Below are 16782 nucleotides of genomic sequence, written 5' to 3'. Positions count from 1 at the left end.
TGAGACTTTATTATTTTCATTTTTATTTTTTTTACTGGCGGAAATGGGCTTCCATAGAAAGCCGTATGTTATTACTTTAGGGAGAGAAAAAACACGTAAAAACGTTTTTATTGTCTTACTGTTGCATTTTAAGATAAAAAAAAAAAAAAAAAAGATAAAAGATAAAAGAGCATGATGTTAGACAAATTAAATCACACTGCTTCTTTTATTTTGAAACCCAAAACGTCAAACATCCGGTTTTATATCGTATTTTACTTCATCGCTTGACTCATGTGAAAAACATCCATATGGGTCCGGATCCGATGTGGGAAATAAGAAATCTGTGCTGCTAGCTGTGCAGCTGTCGTCACGGCCGAAAAAGACGCACCGTCGCCGGCTACAGGAGAACCAGAACAGTCCGGTACAACAGTTTGGTGGGAAAAAGTGGATACTTGGCGGATTTTTTTTTTTTTGAGGGTAAGAGGGGGGGATGTTATCTGACCACAATGTCTTCGTCAGAATAGCTGAGGTGGAGGTCGAGGATGGCCGCAGACGTGGATAAAACAATCCCCGAGGAAAGGAGCCAAAATTCGGCGCGGGATGGGCAGCAGGGTCCGGGCTCTGGATCCTGGATCTCCCGGGTTCTGTGGACTCTGCTCATAGTTGGTGCTGTCCCGGTTTTCGCCTTTGGATTCAAGTATTACCAAGACACCCAGCTGCTCAAACGTCATGTGAGAGATCCACATCTGCACACACACACACACACACACACACACACACACACACACACACACACACACACACCTCATTATATAGCAAACTTCTTTATTTTGAAGACAACTACACATATAAACATGATAAAAATGACCTTTTGTTATGTTTTCTGAACTTTAATTACTGCAGGATCATTTTATTCTTCTGTATCAGTAATAGTCTGCCCTTAAAATGTGAAATCAGAGCATATATTGATTTAAAATACATACAGTCAGTTGTCTAGTGTAGTTATTTGTCAGACATCTGTTGCCACAAAACACCTCATCTGCAGTTTTTCCACACCTTGGTGTTTTATTAGAGGGGTGGTACTTTACCACAGCTGGTAAAACTCAGCCTCTTGTTAAGTGTCTCTCTTGTTTGGCTTCAGAGGGGTTTCCTCTACGTAGTTTTTTTTATTTTACTTCCCTCTCCCCCCCCTCTCTCCCTCCATTGTGCAGACTCTTGTAGGCACGCATCTGTCTGAAAAGAGGGTGGTCTGATTTAGTACATGCCAGGAATCTGTGGCCTGTGGGGTGGGCTGATGTTTATCCAAACAGCAACGCTTAGGTTGACTGAGAACTCAAACACAAGGCGGAGGAAACCCTGAAACAATGTTTTTTTTTTGCATAATTCAAGATTTACAAGATGAGCTTTTATTTCTAAGATATTCTCGTGATGAGAGCGCTCACTGTCCCAGTTTTGATGCTGCATTCAAAATCTCTGAAGCGTGTGAAACCGGTGAAAAGGAAAAGATTGGTCTAACGCACGTGCCCCCCTCCAAACAGGAAGAGAGTGTCCAGACGCTGGGCGCCGAGGGGCTTTTCCTCTTCTCCTCCTTAGACACCAATCATGACCTCTATCTCAGTCCGGAGGAGTTCAAGCCGATCGCAGAGAAACTCACAGGTACATCCCGTTTCTTTCAGCAACACCGTGTTGTCTTTCACTCGATCTCCTCAGCCACCCAACTCAAATACATCCCCATATTCACCATGATTCTTGTGGCTTTTTTTTTTTTTTTTTGGTTTCTTTTTTTGAAGGGATTACACCCCCAGTGGATTATGAGGAGGAAGTGATCCATGACCCCAATGGAGAGACTTTGACCCTGGAGGCAAGAATGCAGCCGCTGCTGCTCGACTCCATGACGAAAAGCAAGGACGGTTTTCTCGGGGTAGCTCTTTTCAAACCACATCCAAAATACCTCTCTGTGTCATTTCCTGCATTTTTTTTATTTTATTTTTTTACCTAAGACAACAAAAATAATGTCAAAGAAAAAAAAAACCACAGAGTGGATTGTTGATTTTGTTCCTGCACCTACAGGTGTCTCACAGCTCTCTGAGCGGGCTGCGCTCATGGAAGAGCCCGGCAGTGCCTTCTTCTTCCTTCTCCGCCGGCCAGTTCAGAGTTTTCCTTCCCCCGAAGAACAAAGTCGAGGTAGGAGACACCTGGTGGGTGATTCCCAGCGAGCTCAACATCTTCACGGGTTACCTGCCCAACAACCGCTACCACCCTCCCTCACCGAAAGGCAAAGAGGTAACATGAAGACACAACGCTTGTTTGGAGCCACATGGAGCCCCGACTTGTGATAATCACACTGTTGTTGTTCCTGCTGCAGGTTCTCATCCACACCTTGTTGAGTATGTTCCACCCTCGGCCCTTCATCAAGTCGCGCTTCGCTCCTCAGGGCGCCGTCGCCTGTATCCGCGCCAGCAACGACTTTTATTATGACATCGTCTTCAGGTGAGGAGGAGACATAAAAAGAGACATAAAAGAGCGGTGCCCTTTTTCTCCTTTCGGCCCATCGACTACTTCATTATGCATCCTTTACATTAGTGCTGACAAGTTTACAGCACACGCTCTGAATGTTAAAGTCCAAGTCCTCCCTGGCTGTCGGCCACTGGTTTCTGTTTAAAATCAGCATGAAGAGATAAATCCCATGACTCCACTATACTTTCAAAGTTAGACTATCATTGGTATCTATGGAGTAAGTACACGAGTTGAAACAAACATGTTGTTTAAAAATGGCAAAGAAAGTATTTAATCAGGAGAGACTTAAGTAAGGGTTAACAATGATTTATTCACCAGTTTAGAAAAAGATTAAAATGCACTCAGAGGGTCAGCGAGGCCGACAGCAGGATAGGAGTCCAGACACTAGTGGTGGTGGTTATGGAGGTATGCGGGATGTGATGAGGAGTGGGTTTCTGAGGCTGGATCTGAACTCTGCCGAGCTGGAATGGAGAGATGACTGTGAACACAATCTCGCATTCTGTTTGCAGGATTCACGCGGAGTTTCAGCTCAACGACGTCCCGGACTTTCCCTTCTGGTTCACCCCGGGCCAGTTCACCGGACACATCGTTCTGTCCAAAGACGCCTCTCACGTGCGCCACTTCCACCTCTACGTCCCCAGTGACAGGTAACTCTTTTACAAGCATGGCAAGAACTGATAAAAGAAAACTAAATATGTGAGTCCCAGAGCTGTTTTTTTTTTTTTTATGTCTTATTGTAGAGACAGGAGAGTGGAGAGAGTCAGAAATCAAGGTTAGAGAGAGCAGGGGGATGACGTGCAGGAAAAGAGCCACAGGTTGGATTTAAACCCGGGTTGCACGCTTGCAGGACTACAGCCTCTACACATGGGGCACTCACACAAACTGCTAGTCTAACGGCGCCCCCCCAGAACCCATTGGTTTAAGTCTTAGAGGTCCCTTAAGTTCAGAATATCCCATGTGAGGAGGAATCAGAATATCAGATAATACAGACATCCCTTCAGGGTCAGTTTTTCCCAATATTTTCCACCTGTCTGGGTGCAAAATATGCAATTTATTACATTCTCTACATTTCCTAAACACTCTCTTTCCACTCAGTGATGGTTGGACATTCCTTATTCAGCCTTTTTCTGGTTATTGCTTTTCATACCACCAGCTGTTAGTATTTGCAATAAATATCTGCCGTGCTTTTTCAGCCTGCTCCTCACATTCCCCAAATCTCAAAAAACTCTCAGTGGAGATTATTGGTTTTATCTCGGTCACCACATCCACCCAGTAAGAAAAGTTATAAGGCCACTCCCAAGAAATGTAAAAAATGACCAGCAGACTTTTCTTTATTTATTATTACCTTAAAGCACGACCACCTGAGTGAGTATGAAGTTGTCAGATACTGAAGCTCAGTGTGACGGGTTCCTGTTGTGTCTCCAGGTCTCTGAATGTGGACATGGAGTGGCTGTACGGGGCCAGTGAGAGCAGCAACATGGAGGTGGACATTGGATACCTGCCTCAGGTACAGCTGCAGTGATGTAGATGGAGGGAGAAGTCTTTTTATGTTCTGTCCCAGGCATTCCTGCTCTTATTTGAGTGTGGCCACATGACATGTTTGTGTTTGGGTGTTATAATTTCACAGGTTTTCTGTTTGTTTTTGATCCTATGAGCTATTTTCACTGAAATCTTTTCAATGCCAATTCATGTGTTTGCAAGAAATATGTTCAAAAGTGATCGTTGCATGATTTAAATGTTGATCTACTGTCACGTCTACAGTTAGAGCTGCAGTCCACAGGCCCGTCCACTCCCTCGGTCATCGTGGACGAGGAAGGCAACATCATCGACAGCAGAGACGGCAGCATGGAGCCCATCCAGTTCATCTTCGAGGACATCCACTGGGCCGCGGAGATCAGTCGGCAAGAAGCCGCTCGACGCCTGGACGTCACCCTCTACCCCTTCAAGAAGGTGACCGTCAAAGAAGTGTGTGTCCAGCAGACTGTCAGCTCGAGCACAGCCGCTTCATTGTTGTCATGGTGCTGTTTCCCCAGGTGTCCTACCTGCCGTTTTCAGAGGCGTTCGAGCGAGCCGAGGCGGAGAAGAAACTGGTGCATTCCATTCTGCTTTGGGGAGCGTTAGACGACCAGTCCTGCTGAGGTGACGCCAGTGACATGTGGTTGATTTCTGATCATTTAATACTGACACAGACACATATAAGTGTAAAAAAAAACATGGTAGAGCATATTCAGCTTAATATGTGACCTTTAAAGTTGAATTCATAGATGATAAATCACAACTTTATACAGTTTTCTTTGGTGGCTGAGGTGGGCGAGCTCATAATTTAGTCCTTTGAACAAACTTCTTTTTTTTTTATTTCCACTGTGACTGTTTTTTTTTTTAACATCCCTCTCCCTTCTGTTCCCTCTCTGTAGGTTCGGGGCGAACTCTCCGGGAGACAGTCCTGGAAAGTTCGCCCGTCCTGGCCTTGCTCAACCAGAGCTTCATAAGCAGCTGGTCTCTGGTCAGAGAGCTGGAGAGCATGCAGGTGAGCAGTCAGGATACAGAGCAACACCACCCAAAAAAAAAAGTGCAATGGACAGCTTTGTGTACTGTGTGTCTTCATCCAATCCTGTCGTTCTCTGAAACAGGCTGATGAGCAGAACGGAGCGCTGAGCGAGAAGGCCAAATTACACCTGGAGAATTACAACTTCCCCGTCGAGATGATGGTGGCGCTGCCGAATGGAACTATTGTAAAATATTCCTCAGCCTACATTTGAGCTCTTATCTCTCAGGCACTTACAGAAAAACCCTTGAGATTAACAGGCTTTCATTTCCCTCCTCCGTTCCGCTCTAGGTTCACCACATCAACGCCAACTTCTTCCTGGACCAGACGGCCATGAAACCAGAGGAGGAGGGAGCCACTTTTAGCTTTTCTGGCGGCTTCGAGGACCCCTCCACGTCCACTTACATCAGCTTCCTCAAGGAGGGGCTGGAGAGAGCCAAGGAGTACCTGGCACAGTAATTTGTGTGCAGGAAAAATGTGTATCATCCTTCTGGGATATGATCAGAGATAAGGAAAAGTATGTGGGGGAAGCTTTCTGATCAGTGTTGGCAGCTGGGGAAAAAAACAAAAATTTTGCCTTCTATTGTCTTTGTTACTATTTATTTGGGCGTCTCTAATGATCAGAATCTTTTCTACACAGTATGTGTAACAATCAGTACAGGGAAACATTTAAACTTAAAGTTACTGTCTGTGTCAGTAAGAAGCAAAAAAGCAAACACATTTAGATCTGCTGTAACAGCTGCTGAATAATGTTTGACAAAGTAGGCACTGCAGACGTTAAGACAAATCAAAAGTGCATAAAAGCACATTGAAACCATCCACATTCCCGTTTTATTCTCTGGTGTTGCATGTGCAATATTTAATAACAGGGTGTGTTTTTTTTAATGCTGTTGACTGTACCCAGAAAGCGAGCAGGTTGTTGCCTCCAGTTGTGTTTCTGCAGTTTGTGAAGACTTGGTCTGAAAGCTCTCCTCTGGGCCGGGCCGAGTCTGATGTTCCTGCAGAGGCTGCTGGAGGACACGCCCTCTTCTGACTCAGGGAACAGCAGCAGCAAAAAAACAAAACAAAAAACCCTGTTGAGTGGACTGTGGCACATTAGAGGAAGTATTTGTTTTATTTTGTTAAACCAGATGTTGAATATTTTTGCAGATTTTTTTCTGTTCAGTGGAATCATCTCACCACGCCAAAGAACATTTTGCAGTAGCTGGCGTGCAGCTCCGCACAGCCAATAGGATGCTTACCACTTGGTTTTATTTATTTAACTCGATGGAACCAAAAGGGTTTATGTTGCAAATGTTTTTAAACTGCTTTAGGCAGTGTGTATTTTTTTTTTATTATCATCTTCCAGTAAAAACGATGCGTTCTCTTGTGTTTTTAGTAAAACGATTAAAATCTGGATCCAGCAGTAGTAAAAGTCTTCACATCAATCCTCTTATTTTACAGTTTTCTGTCAAACAAAAGGACATGTGAGGTCTCCAGGTTGTCGTCTTTGTGCTTAGCGTTGACTAGAAGCACACGAGCATCAGAGACATATTTTAAAATAGTTGACGGTGAAAGATATGGAAGTCCTGAGAGGTCAGAGTGAGAAGAAATATTAAGGCAAAAAAGGTCTTAAAAATAAGATATCTAACGTGCAAGTTTTCTACCTATCTCACTGATAACAAAAAGGGAACATAGGAAAATAACAGACTTTCCAAATGTAATTCAGTGGACTTCTCTTTAAGGCAGGATCCAAAGAAAGTACTGGAGCACACAAATCACTTCAGACAAATTTATTTAGGTGCAAAGGGTTAACGTTTCTATGCAGTTCATCTTCCTTAAGAGGGTTTTAACTTTGAGGAAGACGCACTGCCTTCAGTGGCTGGTGTGCTCCAGTACTTTCTTTGGATCCTGCCTGAGAGAAGGAGTCTAATGAATTAGATTTTGAACGTCTTGTGTCCTTCTCTGAGAGCACCGAGCTCTATTTGTGGAGCTACTAAAGTGCAAGAGTTACCTTAGGCTTCTACTGGGGTAGAAAAATAACCACATACTCAAAAGAATAACACTTTAACTGTTATCACAAACCAAGGAGTATGATCCTGCCTGGACAAATCAATTTGAAACATGTTTCCCTTTATGAAAAATACCTAAAGAACTGAGCTGACTAGATTTGATTATTTGGCCTTTTTCTTTTTACAAAAACTCAAACGTAACTTGTAGAGATGATCCCAACAGAAGCTGTTACTGCATCTTTTCTTCTGACGTGTTTTAAGCCAATAAAGAGACAATAATAAAACTCACACTTAGAAGACTGATAACCAGATGTTGGTTCTTCTCACCTGCCTCTCTGGGCTTCTGCAGAAACTCGATTAATGACAGATGTGAATGTGACTTCCTGATTGATATACAGTCACTCCATGTCCGCTGCGTGTGGAATATCAAACTGTTTGGAGCCTTTAGGGGAATAAACACTTATTCTGTAACCTGAGTGCCATTTTTACCACAAAGTTGAAATAAACGTTGTTGTTTTTTTTGACTGGACTCAGTTTCATAATGAATCACACAACATGTTGAACCTGTTTATTGTCACTTTGTGCTATTTGTTTTTTTTAACCTATCTACATTAATGTTCCATATCTAATCAAAGTAGATCAAACTATTGGAGTGAGAGGATGTTGGACTCAACACGATACAGATGTTTCACTTCATGTTCAGTAACCATGGAGATGCATGTGTCAGCACTTAAAATGCAGAGAGTCCAGAAGAGTCCTTCTACTGTAGATCCTGTAAATACAGAAATGGAGCTCCAGGGGTTCTCACATGATTCTTTTCACTGGTTACTTTTCTGGGACACTTTTTGATCCTGTGACGTTCAAAAATCTGTTAATAAGAAATGTGTTTTAAAGTTCCAGAGAATTGAATGATTAGTGATATATGAAGGAGGGGGGAGGGGCATGCATTACCTCAGAAGACAGTGAATTATCATGTTCATATTATATATGATGAGATATGATGTTCTTACTGATTCATACTAAGAGCAAAGTGCAGTCTCTGAGATTTGTAACCGACTCCATTCAAGAGAAAGGATTCGAGGAATCCCGTCTCATACCAGCTCGGCTCCGCTCGGCTCAGCAGAACGCCGCTCGGTTGCCAAACCCGCAGGAATGAGTCAATAATGACACTCCATTAAAACCCCTCCACTCTGGCACTCTGATCCTAGTTCTGTTTCTTTTCACAGCACTCAATAACACGAGCAAGTCCAGCAGTCTCTGTTAGTTTTTTGTGTTTCTTTTTTCTCACATGGATGTCACCATGAAATGAATGAGCGGCTGTGCTCAGGTCTACCCAGTGAATAAAAAAGGTTAAGATGAGCTGCGTCAAAAACATGACCGTGAACTCTTCAGCCGAACGTCCACACCTCCAGCTCCATGACTCGGAAGTCGTCGGTTTCGGCGAGGCAGCAGTTGTTGAAGGTGTAGCAGGGGCTGCTGCGGCCCAGGTACAGATTCTCATCCACCCACAGACCAAAGTGACCGCTGCAGGAAACACAGACACAGAGTGGTGAAGACAAACACGTGGTGAGTGGATTCCAGACTGAATAGAGTTCATTCACTTTAACAAAAGAGAGTGTTAAACAACATTACCTTCCTCCACCAATGGCAAATGAGTCCAAGTCTCCTTTGATGAAGAAGGAGTTCTCTCCAGTCCATCTGAAGCACTGAGGAGGAAAGACTCATTCAATCACCACACAACGCCTTTTTATAAAACTGAAGACTCGTTTATTTCAAACTGTGCTACCACTGACTATTTTCAAGAGCGTTTTTAAACAATCATCAAAGAATACCTCAGTGATTTAATTAAAGCCACTTAAGGGGAAATATTTTGGGGGTTTTCTGGCATTTCACCCATAGATCGTAAATACTAATGGAAGAAGCCTGAGTGACGTCACCCATCTGTTCCTGCAGGGGGCTCCAGAGTCCCATCGGCAGCAGCCGCTATGATGGAAATGCTGTCTCGCCCTAACTTTTAGTTAACCTAACGACAGGAGAGCTGGAGCTGAGGCGGGTTTTAAGCCTCTTTTGAAACCTTTACATGGCGCCCGCCTGTCAATCATGTCAGATATGCACCTAACTAAGAATAACACGTATTGTTCATAAAATCAAAACGGATGAATAGTAAAATAATTCCCTCCCGAACAGTGTGTGCCAATGAGGACGATAACTAATCAGACCTTTTTCATTTTTTATGTACCAGGCTGTAAACATGTTTATCTCTGCTGTGTATGCGACTTTCTCGGCTCTTGGAGCGCGCCTCTAGTGGACACTCGACGAACTGCAGGATTTTGCAACGCTGCTTTGGCTTCATTTTTCAACACCACTAGATTTCACCGTATTCAGAGAGCAACATTTGTGATCTTTAACAAAATTGTCTGAACAAGCAGAGCTACGCTAACGCTCTGGGGGACAGCTGTCAAGTGGCTTACCTTGAAGCGAGGATGCAGCATGAAGAGGAAGGTCTCTCCGGTGCCGTAGAACGTCTCACTGGGCCTCAGGGGGTGAGAGAGGAAGGCCCCGAATATCTGACCAAGAAAAGCCACAAGACAAATGACATAGCACAAAACAGCTAGAATTGTTAGACCTGATGATGCTCAGTGTGTTCTTACCTCATCGAGTGCATCTTTAATGACGATCAGCACGGGGGAGTCTGTGGAACTCAGTTTTCTGTAGAGGGACTTGAGGCTGGCGCCGTGGCGGGATGTACTGAAAGCCAGCTGCCAGGTGTGGCCGATGGTCCTCGGGGGAAGCTCCTTACACAGCTGAGGGAAAGATTAGAAGAGGGGAGGAATACTACAGGTTAGATAGAAGGAGAAAAAAAAAACACAAAGAGGACGAGATGCTGACCTCTGAACAAGAAGTCAGACGTTGCCAGCGAGCTAAGAAGCTCGTTCTCCCAGGCAGATAAGTTGAATATTTACTCCTACTGAGCTAACAGCTGAATGAAGAAACAGACATTACTAGCCTGCTAATCTTTAAGCTGATGAACATAACGGGTCATTTGCCTTACGGACAAGAAAGATCTTCACAATCTAGACGAGGGGTGGGCAACTGGCGGCCCGGGGGCCACATGCGGCCCCCATCAACTCTCGACGTGGCCCTCGGGTCAGTTTTTTACATGAAGAAAAACATGACAAAAATCTGCCATGAAATCATGAAAACCAGAAATATGTCTATAATAATATTTGATCAGTGGTTTATGTTGAGTTAAATTTGAAACATATTTGACTGTAATTGTTTTTGTATACTACAATGTGGCCCCTTGGCAGTGAGAATTAAATGAATGTGGCCCCTTGCTGTGACCAAAGTTGCCCATCCCTGATCTAGACCACATGCTCTTCATATGTAGGTTGACTTAAAACATAGTTATGCTCAATGTACTTCAAATAAACCCCTACTAAATATAACCAAATCTTCATTGAACATCTTTCCCCATGTATCCAGACTTCATTTAAAATATATCAAACTGACATTCACAGAAAAGTTCTGCACTCGAGCTGAACGTACAGTATGCTGTGTTTTATTATTTAACAGCTGGTGATGTTGCATTTCTCCTTGTTTACAATGCTGGCTGGTTTTGATTGGCTGCAGTTGTATCCTGGCAACTGCTCTAAACATCAGTGAAGTCTCAAAGTCCACAGTGAAATCTCTCCCCCCCCACTTCACAGTTAAAAATACTGTGAACAGGATTTAAAAATTAAAGGTATACTCATTCTTTATTGATAAATGACTGATTTAAATTGTCCCAATGTTATTTGAAACAGCTAGCAGTAACTCTACACCTATGCAGGACTACTAAACACACACACTCTGTGATGCAGAGGAGTGTGTGGACACTTTGTGCTCCCCTGTGTGTCGCTCACCTCTCGGACATGTGAAGCGTCTAAAACTGCGCTGCTCTCGACGATGTTATGGAGTCCTTCAGGATCCCGGTCTATGACGAGGGTCGGCTTTTCCCCGCTCTCTTCCATCAACACCATCTGCAAATAAAACAACAACAACAACAACATTCAAGCATCAAAACCAAAACAAAAGACAGATGCATGAGAGATCTTTTTTTTGCTGCCTGTGAGACTCACCTCCCAATCGTCTCCTGTGCTGCGGTGCCTCTGAAAAACCTCTTCCTCCTCCTCATAATCATCCTCTTCATCTTCCTCCTCCTCTTCCTCCTGTTGGCCGGCCTTCTCTTTGTCCTCGATGAGCACAAACTCCTCTTCGTCGCGGTCCATCTCCTTTCCCTCCTCTCCCCCCTCGAGTACGCACAGGTCTGGTCGACAGTGTGTCAGGTAGGCGTACAGCTCGTCAGCGCTGCAGGGGGAAAAGAAAAAGAACAACAGATCAGCTGTGTCCACGCAAAGCAAACACAATAGAGACAAGACGTATGAGGAGCTATGAATGCAAGCTTTCATTTAAATATTCCCTGTAATTGCACATTAGCTGAGACAGAACTTAATAAGCATCCTTGGCTTGGTTTTCTGTTTTATTGAGTAATTATGATCTTTTTATACGACTATACTAAGCATATTAAGATCATAATTCTTGTTCAACAACTTCATAACTTACTATCAATAAGCAGTAATTAGGAGGGCAAACTCTGATTAATGACCTATTAGCTCTAGACAATGGTCATATAGAAATAAGGTACTGATTAGCCTGCCAATGAGCAACTAGGGTCTTTATTAGAACTGACAAATTGTACATAATGATATTCTGTCGCAGCTTTTTGGAGGAACACATCCTGTAGAAATAAAACATTTATTCTGAATGTAAACTGAAGCTGTGGTGCACAGAAGCAATAAATAAATAAGACTCAATACCAAACTATTTCACGTTTTATAAAAGTCAAAGTGCTTCTGAACAGTCGCTGTCTGGTTGCATCACTCGTCTTGTTTTGTTTTCACAGTGAAGACATGTAACTGACTGTTGACATATCATTTCCAGAAGAACCACCTTTGTCCTTTTCGCTGCATTTGACGTTATGTTTTTATTTGGATAATGTTCACTGAGTCACCTGAGTTCAGAAGACAAATAAAGAGTCAATATTCAACCGGAGGACCTGTTTGACAAATCACAACAAAGATGGAATATGTTACTGGATATGTGGATCAGCTGAGCACTTTACAGCCTGTGAGAGTCGACGAATAATGTTTTCTGTGTCCGCTGAGGAGCTTCACAAAGTTTTAACAAACAACCTCAGAGATGTCATGGTTACCATAAGTGAGTCGGGTAGTTTGTGCATGTTAACTTTTTGACAGAAGGCACGATTTGAAAAGCTGGTTTTGTGATTCTGAATGAAGTTTGTATTTTGGTAAACAGTCTAATATCACAAGCTGAAAATGAAATCATCAGATTTGCTACTTTCTCATTAAAAAATGTTTATTTTTGGGCTTTTTATGCCTTTATTAGAGTGACAAAAGAGTAAAATCAGACAGCGAGAGAGTGGAGAATGACATGCAGCAATGGAGCCACAGGTCACATTCAAACCTGCTTCAAAATTATATATTGGAGCACTGGGGGAACTGGTAGCCTAGTGGTTAGTGCGTAAGCGTGCAGCCCCGGGCTCTAATCCGACCTGTGGCTCCTTTCCTGCACTTCATTCTCCGCTCAGTTTCTGACTCTATCAATCACAAATAAAGACATAAAAATTAAATTATAAATGACCTACCCCCTTCCAACACTTCTTCTGGCCCCCGCCCCTGATCTTGGTCTCTTACCCCTGTGTCGACTATTTCAGCTTCAAATTGGAGCATTTTATTTTTAAAACTCAGTCCATCCATGATGTTTTCATTTGTTTTACTGTTAACTTTAGCCAATCTTTGTCTCGGTTGTTTCTCTTTTCTCTGTTAATTGGATGATTGCTGCGCGGTTGTTTTATTTTTCATGCTTTATTAAGAGGATTTTATTGTTGTGTATTTGACTCTTGGGATTTTTTCTGTAAAGCACTTTGTGACGTTGGTTTTGATAAGTGCTTTATAAATAAACTTTATTATTATTATTATTACAGTACATTCCTCACACATCAGCTACTGTACCTTTCTTGTGAAAGGGTAAGCCAGGCTTCCCTTCTGGGTGACGTTTTGGCCACTCCCAGCTGAAGACCTCCTGCAGCCTTTTTCTTGCCCGCAGCCGCCTGAACTCGCAGTCGCACAAACATCAGACTCCCAGGACTACCTGCTGTCAACGCGGGCGCCACTGACAGTAGAGAACAAGACTGGTTAAAAAATGGTTCTCATAGTAATATGTATGATCATCCAGATTGACCAGAAGCAGCAGTTATACCAGCAGTCTGCCTCACGGACGACTTCTCTGTTTCATCAGTGCTCAGCTGCTTTGTTTTGGATTGACCCGCGGCCTCTTGACCTCCACAGCAGAAGGTGGCAGCACTGCTCAGGACGGCAGCTCCAAGGACTCCTGTGGACTCTTCTTGCAGCCCCCCCTGTTGGATTTTATCCAGCTCTCCCTCAGCCGCCGCCATGTCTCTGCTCTCCGTCTCCCCCTCCGCCACAGAAACCTCCTTGGTCAGGCTCAGAGCCAGACCGGACAAATCTGACAGAGGCACAGACACCAGAGCCGGGTCTGACTCCCCCTTTTGGTTTGGGGGGCCTCCTGCTCCTCGCCGTCTTGCAGATTTCAACTTCTGCAGTATTTTCTGTCCTTTCCTCCTTAAAAAAAAAGAAAAAGAAAAAAAGGAAACAAGAACTCTTAAATTGTCTGACCATGTTATCTGAGTCTATGATGGGAGTGTGTGAATGTTTGCTGACCTCTGCTGGAACTTGCTGAAGTGAACATGTGAGATGTCGGAGAAGAAGGAGACAGACGACAGATTATCAATAGAGCAGGAGAGGAGGTATTCCTCACAGCCATGCTCCTTCACCAGAGGGTGTGTCTTACACGGGTCGAAGAAGATCTTATTAGAGGTCACCAACAGGATACCTGAAACCACACCCTGAAACACACGGGACATTTAAGTCTAAAATGTGTGACTAAAACTGAGATCAGACTTATACTGAGCGGCTCACACCCACTTTACGGTCTGTGATGTAGCGACAGAACAGTTTGAGGTACTGCATGGCCTCTGGTCCCTCGCCCTCGCAGCACTCCGGTGGGAGAGCCAACAAGCAGAGCTGTCCGTCGGGCATCGGCACCGTCTCCACATCCTGTCAAAATCACAAATGTCTCCCGCATAAACAGATACAACACAAGCTGAAACAAAACAGATTTCTGAGGTTTCTTTCACTCCTTTTTAAAGCAAAACTTGGAAGTTAACTGATTATAGTTTGTTTTTGTGTTGTTAGTCAGTTAAAGGAGCAGTATGTAACTCTGACACCTAGGGTTTAAAACAGGTACTGCAGTCAAAAGTTTAAACATTGAAGAGCGCTGCCTCCATTAGTAAAACTGAAATACCAAACTAGCAATCCATCTGAAGAACAACATTTCCCCTGGTTTTAAGGTGATTTATGGATACCAAGTCCAATGTATCTCCGTTCATAAAATGCTTAATAATTTGATACGTACAACAGAAAATAAAAGTCGTGCTGCAGCTCATAATTTCAGAAAAAGAAACCAAAAATGTTCTGTCACAGATTTATGCTTGTTTGCTTTTCTACATCCACAAAAAAAGCACAGAGTACTTAATTTATTTCCATGTTCATAAATTTAGTCCGCACTCAGCTTTGCAATGATTTAATGACTTGTTAGGCGCTTGTTTCCAAGGCAACGTGTTCTGTTAATTTGATTTGTCATAAAAAAACCTTTTTCAGCTCATTTTTCATTTCCCCCAAACTCATTACCCTCTAATAGCTTGAATACATGGAGAGTGATCTCACCACGAGCGGACACAGACACAGCTGTGCTCCATCGGATGAAGCTTTTATTCGAACTCTGAATGCACAATCAAAGCTCTATAGTTTCTTCACTGACAGAGAGGAGGCTCCCAGAGGAGGACAGACTCTTGCTGTCAGTGCGACACCCAACAGGTAGAAACGGAGCTCCGCTTCCTCACATCACGCCCCGAATACCAGGCTGTGAGAGAGGAATGATTTCCCCCCCCCGAAATGACACCCTTACATCCTGAATGTGAACAAACAACTCACACACACACACACACAAAACAAGCAACTGGTTCAGATATACCAGATTCTACCCGACCTAAAAAGCAAGCTCCACGACCAGAAAATCCAAAAAACCAGGATAAATATTGGAGATACTTTTGGAAAATGGAGAGAGGTTAGAACGCAGAAAGGTTTCAAGAACGATGCAGAGCTGGATAAACGCTGAAGCTTCAGTGTCTGCCTCGACTCTAGGGAGGAGGGGGAGGGGGGAGACAGTTGTTCTTTAGATGGATTGCTAGCTTGATATATTTCAGTTTAACTAAGGGAGGCAGCTCTCTCCAATGTTTTGACTTTTGACTGCAGTACCCGTTTTAAACACTAGGAGTCAGAGTTACATACTCCTCCTTTAATGACATTTAATCATTCTGAATTTCATTCTCTTGTTTCGACAGGTGGTGGTGTAGCTAGTTTTTTTTGCTTGTTTTATACACAGTTTGATAATTCAGTCTTCTGATTCTCCAGGGAGGGTCAACCTCTCCCAAGAGTAAGAGCTGATATCGTCTTTATCAATGTCAAAAAGGAAAGAGTAAATAAAGCTTTCAACAAAAGAAGTGGAGGTAAAAGTTTGAGGAACATCAAAATGAAGTAATTAGACGTCCTTAATCGTTTCTACAGAGTAAAACCTTTTAGATGTTGTGCTTACCAGTAGTTTGTCATATTCTGCCTCTGGTGAGGGGGACTGAGGCTGAGCAGAGAGAGTCTCCAAAGATTCTGGATCAGCCTCGGCGTCCGGCTTCAGGTGACGATCAGAGCGTTGGTCCAGCTCTACTTTGGATGATTTTCCACTGGTCGAAGGGTTTTTTCCCTTCGGGACGAGCAACTGCTTCAAAATAGAAGCCATGATAAGATTAGCTCTGACATTGAAACCGACACCAGAGTGACTACTTCCTCTTTCTACAGGCCTGCATTTCCCCCTCTTCTCTTTGTTTGTAGTCACATCTCAGCTTCCATGTGTCACATGAGGGTTAAGAGTGGAGGGACATTTTTTTTTAACTGGCTGAGGCCATTCAATTGACTAAAGAGTACATTTTGCATACTATCAGTTTGAGTTTGCTCACAGCGATCGGTTTCAGTGATAGGTATAGATAACCTGAGAAAGTTTAAAACACACTGACTGCCTCACCCTGAATGCTTGCTGCAGGGGACAGGTGTTGTTTTGCATCTCAAATCCTGACGTGCAAGAGAAGGCAACAAAAACAGCCAAACAGCCACAGTGTGATTACAGATAACTCTTACCTCTCTGGGGATGAGGGCAGCAGAAAAGGACACTAAATTTGAAGAGGAGCTGTGACCCATCTTGCCCTCTTCTGCCACAGTCGCACCGTTACTGCTGAACTGAGACGAGATGCTGAATACAGTGTCTCCCCCGGGGGGACCCTGAAACAGTAACACATGATGATTCCTTTTCTTCATGTTCAAGAAAGGAGAAATCATTTTGCATCCTTTCTGGCATTCAAGCAGAAGATAAGAAAAGGGAAAAAGTTTTATTTTGAGTACGGAAAAAGGGGATTAAAAGTAAAATGTCTCTAAATCAAAAATCATGGAAACCTCACATTTTTTTTACAAGACATTGTACAATTTGTTGTTCCTGAAAATC

General features: G+C 43.3%; 2 protein-coding genes across 8 annotated transcripts in view; one reads left to right on the top strand and one right to left on the bottom strand.

Moving 5' to 3' along the window:
• The first annotated feature begins 261 nt into the window (after positions 1 to 261).
• selenon (selenoprotein N) lies at positions 262 to 7556 on the top strand. Of its 4 annotated transcripts, none has more exons than XM_029279102.2 (13): positions 262 to 413; positions 504 to 710; positions 1518 to 1635; positions 1770 to 1900; positions 2050 to 2262; positions 2345 to 2469; positions 3006 to 3143; positions 3922 to 4003; positions 4258 to 4446; positions 4530 to 4635; positions 4911 to 5023; positions 5127 to 5228; positions 5333 to 7556. In XM_029279102.2, the coding sequence occupies exons 2-13, from the start codon at positions 522 to 524 to the stop codon at positions 5498 to 5500; spliced, it is 1674 nt and encodes a 557-aa protein (XP_029134935.2). In that variant the 5' UTR covers positions 262 to 413; positions 504 to 521; the 3' UTR covers positions 5501 to 7556. The 4 variants fall into 4 exon arrangements, with proteins under 4 accessions (XP_029134935.2, XP_020498333.2, XP_029134936.2 ...); XM_020642677.3 differs by having other exon boundaries at positions 274 to 400; XM_029279103.2 differs by having other exon boundaries at positions 279 to 413; positions 499 to 710.
• A 29-nt stretch (positions 7557 to 7585) lies between these two features.
• si:ch211-15d5.11 (oxidation resistance protein 1) overlaps positions 7586 to 16782 on the bottom strand; it is a 14959-nt gene continuing 5762 nt past the window's right edge. For 2 of the 4 annotated variants that reach the window (XM_020642673.3, XM_020642676.3), the window contains 12 exons: positions 16422 to 16562; positions 15829 to 16008; positions 14100 to 14231; positions 13836 to 14020; positions 13354 to 13736; positions 13107 to 13266; positions 11154 to 11382; positions 10938 to 11054; positions 9684 to 9836; positions 9504 to 9599; positions 8665 to 8738; positions 7586 to 8556 (listed from right to left, as the gene is read on the bottom strand). In XM_020642673.3, the coding sequence (XP_020498329.2) occupies positions 8421 to 8556; positions 8665 to 8738; positions 9504 to 9599; positions 9684 to 9836; positions 10938 to 11054; positions 11154 to 11382; positions 13107 to 13266; positions 13354 to 13736; positions 13836 to 14020; positions 14100 to 14231; positions 15829 to 16008; positions 16422 to 16562 (1986 nt within the window). In that variant the 3' untranslated portion in view covers positions 7586 to 8420. The remainder of the gene's footprint in view (positions 8557 to 8664; positions 8739 to 9503; positions 9600 to 9683; positions 9837 to 10937; positions 11055 to 11153; positions 11383 to 13106; positions 13267 to 13353; positions 13737 to 13835; positions 14021 to 14099; positions 14232 to 15828; positions 16009 to 16421; positions 16563 to 16782) is intronic. The other 2 variants (XM_020642675.3, XM_020642674.3) reach the window with 2 other exon arrangements.

The sequence above is a fragment of the Labrus bergylta genome, chromosome 18, assembly GCF_963930695.1.
Source record: "Labrus bergylta chromosome 18, fLabBer1.1, whole genome shotgun sequence".
In the NCBI taxonomy this organism is placed as follows: domain Eukaryota; kingdom Metazoa; phylum Chordata; class Actinopteri; order Labriformes; family Labridae; genus Labrus; species Labrus bergylta.
The sequence above is the reverse complement of the archived record's forward strand: the minus strand, read 5'-3'. Positions and strand labels throughout refer to the sequence as shown.